Source organism: Rhinopithecus bieti, unplaced genomic scaffold (assembly GCF_001698545.2).
Source record: "Rhinopithecus bieti isolate Rb0 unplaced genomic scaffold, ASM169854v2 scaffold_14430, whole genome shotgun sequence".
Taxonomy (NCBI): domain Eukaryota; kingdom Metazoa; phylum Chordata; class Mammalia; order Primates; family Cercopithecidae; genus Rhinopithecus; species Rhinopithecus bieti.
In genome coordinates this window covers 5,169-8,821 of record NW_016807761.1, presented here as the reverse complement: position 1 = coordinate 8,821, position 3,653 = coordinate 5,169, and the positions used below count along the sequence as shown (strand labels likewise).

The 3,653-nt window shown below is 43.5% G+C and overlaps 1 protein-coding gene across 1 annotated transcript; it reads left to right on the top strand.

The window, feature by feature from the left end:
• Positions 1–404: 404 nt before the first annotated feature.
• LOC108536734 (protein PBDC1-like) lies at positions 405–3,172 on the top strand. Its single transcript, XM_017883742.1, has 4 exons — positions 405–680; positions 1,073–1,138; positions 2,383–2,442; positions 2,966–3,172. The coding sequence occupies exons 1-4, from the start codon at positions 651–653 to the stop codon at positions 3,155–3,157; spliced, it is 348 nt and encodes a 115-aa protein (XP_017739231.1). The 5' UTR covers positions 405–650; the 3' UTR covers positions 3,158–3,172.
• Positions 3,173–3,653: the final 481 nt, after the last annotated feature.

Sequence of the window (3,653 nt, the reverse complement as noted above, 5' to 3'; positions counted from 1 at the left end):
CCACTCTGGATTCAGCTATACTGTTTTTGTAATTCCCAGAAGGTGCCATTAATGGCTTTGTTTGTGCTCTTCCCTCTGCCTGGACTGTCTTTCCCTGACTGCTTGGCTAAGCTCCCTTCATAATTTGGCTTAGGTATCCCCCATTCATGCTCCCACAACATCCGATGCTATGCTGTGAGCACTACTGTGTCCGGTCCCTCACTATATCTACTTCTTCCAAGGCAGGTACTAAATTCTTCATCCCTGCACTCCCCGCCCTAGCACCATGCCTTTTCGTGAATCACTCCCTGGTTTGGGGTAGTCGGGTGTATGTGTATGCGCATGTGCGTATATGCGCACTTGAATGGAGAGTGAATTTGAATTTTGGCTGGGCACACGGCTCAGTAAAGACACGAAAGGGGCACTATTTTAACTCAACCTTTTCCCGTGATCACCACCGAAATTACTGATCAATCACCTCAGATCTCTCAAGCAGTCCAGCCTACGCAACAGTACTCCACCTCTGCGCCTGCGCGGGGAGGGTAAGGCGGGGCCAGCAACTTCCTCAGCGGGAGGGAGAGTGCACAGTGGAGCCGCCAGTTGAGAACGACTTTGATCCGGCACAGCTTTCCAATCAGCTGCGGAAGGAGCCACGCTTTCTGGTTTGCAACATGGCGGCCACCAGTGGAACTGATGAACCGGTGAGACGCTGCTCTGGGGTCGGGTGAGTGGGGAGGTCGAGCCAGGTGGAGCCTCTTTTTTTTCTTTTTTGAGACAAGGTGTCACTCAGTCGCCCAGGCTGGAGCGCAGTGGGGGGATCACGGCTCACTGCAGCCTCGACCTCCGGGGCTCAGGTCTTCCGCCCACCTCAGCCTCCCGAGGAGCTGGGACTACGGCCCGTGCTACCACGCCCAGCTAATTTTTTTTGTATTTTTTGTAGAGACGGGGTTTCGCCATGTCACCCAGGCTGGTCTCAAACTCCTGGGCCCAGGCGATCCGCCCGCCTCCAGCCTCCCAAAGTGCTGGGATTACAGGCACGAGCCACCGCGCCCGGCCTTGGGTGGAGCATTGAACTCTTTTTCCCCCTTTCTAGGTTTCCGGGGAGTTGGTGTCTGTGGCACATGCGCTTTCTCTCCCAGCAGAGTCGTATGGCAACGATGTGAGTATGACTCACCCACAGCTCCCACCTACTCAGCTAGCCTGGGATCTCTGCAGGACCTGCCGCTAAGTTACAACTTCATGTCCTGATAATCTACCGCAGACCCTCTCCGCTTACACCAGAAACAGCACCTGCGTTCAGTTCGTTTTAATCTTAGTACACAAACGCAGGACTAACGCCTGTGGAAGTGGTTCCCCAAGTTGGCCACGCTTTAGAATTACTGGGGAGCTTTTAAACATCCCCCTGCCTAGATTGCAGTTCATACCATCTAAATCAGAATGTCTGGGGAATGAGAGCCAGGAATCAGTATTTTTAAAGGATCTCTGAGGGATTCCATTGTGCAGCAAAGTTGGACTGGATTATATGTGTCTGGTTTAGAAAATTACTGAGAAAGTATATGACGTATTTTCCAAAACAAGACAAGGGGATGTGAGAATAGTAAAAACACCTAAATAAGAATGTGATACATATAATGAGTGGGTCAGGCCATAATATCCAAATAATTTAGCTGAAGGAGAAATCCCTAAGGGGTCAAGGCAGTAGAAGACTTGACTGAGGAAATGGAGCTTTAGCTGTATCCTCCAAGTGTAGGTAGACAAAGGACATGCACTGGCAGGTAGGAAAAGTGCATGGTCTAAGGCATGGAGGTAACAAATGCAAATGGCTTTTTCTGGAGTCAGCGAAATAGCTCAGTCTCCTTGGAATGGGAGATTCCAGTAGAACAGGTGGGTGCTTGGTAAGACTTACTGTAACCTTGATCTGTTTCATGCGATAATTCATTTCTAGGTGTTACAGTATGGGGAATTGGCTGTTTGGCAAACAAAAATGATTATGACATGCTTCAATCTTAAAAATGAAAAGTAATTTTCATCTTGATTCTTTGTTCACCCAACAACTCAGTGGAATTGATGGGTGTATTATTTCAGTTTTACAATGATTTAACTCAATCCCGAGAAGATGATTTGTCTACTACTTTATTTAGTCTCCCAGCTTTCACTAGCAGCTGGGAAAAGATAGCCAGTGGCTCACTGTGTTCATTACACTGTGTAGGTAGCTTCTTTTGGTTGTCATACAGACAAAAGAATTATTGTCCAAATTTATTACTCCAGGTTTTATCATTTGACAGTAACATCAAGTTTGGTAGCCCTCTTGAGCATTAACTAGACATCCACACACTTCCTTAATTTGTTATTCAGTGGTAAGATGGGGAGATTTATGACCTGGCATTCTTCACTCCTTTGCAGCCTGATATTGAGATGGCTTGGGCCATGAGAGCAATGCAACATGCGGAAGTCTATTACAAGGTGAGTTGTCTGTCTTCATCATTAAGCAGAATTAAACATGTAATTATAGTATATGATGCTCTGCTTATCACTATTCTCAGCAAGTTAAACAGTTGTGTTTTGGAGATAGTTTTTATTAATGTAAGTTCTTACCCACAGACAACAGAGGAGTGAAGGCAAATTTGTTTCTGCAATGAGTTCTGCAGCTTTACCCAGTGTTGTAATGCTAACTGACAAAAGGGCGTCTGGCCCATACATAGTAGGCACTTAATAAATGTTTGTTGAATGAACGAACAATCCATGGAGGGCAATAGCCAGGCAGTACTATGGTTAAATAAGCCAACTGCCAAATTGGTGGAAGGGATTGTAATAATATATTATGGCCTTAAACTGTGTCATGATTTCATCCAGGATGTGGGCTGTTGACACTTCTTGAAGAGATCTTCTGCCCTGAGAACCATAAAGGTTTTCTGGCGGGGATGGGGAAGATAGAAGTATAGTAAATTACAAACTAGCATCTGTATGTTGTCTTACTGTTTGGCAGCTGATTTCATCAGTTGACCCACAGTTTCTGAAACTCACCAAAGTAGATGACCAAATTTACTCTGAGTTCCGGAAAAATTTTGAGACCCTTAGGATAGATGTATTGGACCCAGAAGAACTCAAGTCAGAATCAGCCAAAGAGGTAAAAATTCTCTTTCTTAAATATTACTTAGCATTTAACCAACAATTTTGATTGTGAATATGTTTTTTTACATTTAAGCTCTTTTTTTGTTTAAGAAAATATGTGAAGAACCAGAATTTCTTTTCTAGTTTTAATCAACTAAGGAAATGAATGTTTTTCCAGTTTATGGACTTTTCATGTTGTTGAGTCTATTTTTTTCTCCTTTTTGTCTTGGATATTTTAAATCTCCACCCGTCAGCCCTTTCAGAGGAGGATGGATCAGTTTATTTAGGTTGTATAGCCAGAAGACTTGGATGGGGAGTGGCAAATAGGGTATAGGAAGGTGTTTTGATTCTCTGGATTTAAGTTCATGTGATTACAGGCCATGGATAACTGGAAAACTTTTGTTTTTCATTGCTTATGTGATTATCCTATACTTTGATAGGATACTAACACTTTTACAGTTAGGAAAAAAAATTTTTCCTTGAGAGTAAACCCTTGGCTAATGAAGAATCTAAAGTTTGTTTTTTTTTTTTTTTTTTTTTTTTTTTTTTTTTTAAGGTTTTCT

Bases quoted from the DNA above. Each gene is read 5' to 3' on its own strand.
- LOC108536734 (XM_017883742.1), top strand. From the start codon at position 651: ATGGCGGCCACCAGTGGAACTGATGAACCG. The intron at 681-1,072 runs GTGAGACGCTGC...CCCCCTTTCTAG, and splicing joins CCAGTGGAACTGATGAACCG to GTTTCCGGGGAGTTGGTGTC. The intron at 1,139-2,382 runs GTGAGTATGACT...ACTCCTTTGCAG, and splicing joins CAGAGTCGTATGGCAACGAT to CCTGATATTGAGATGGCTTG.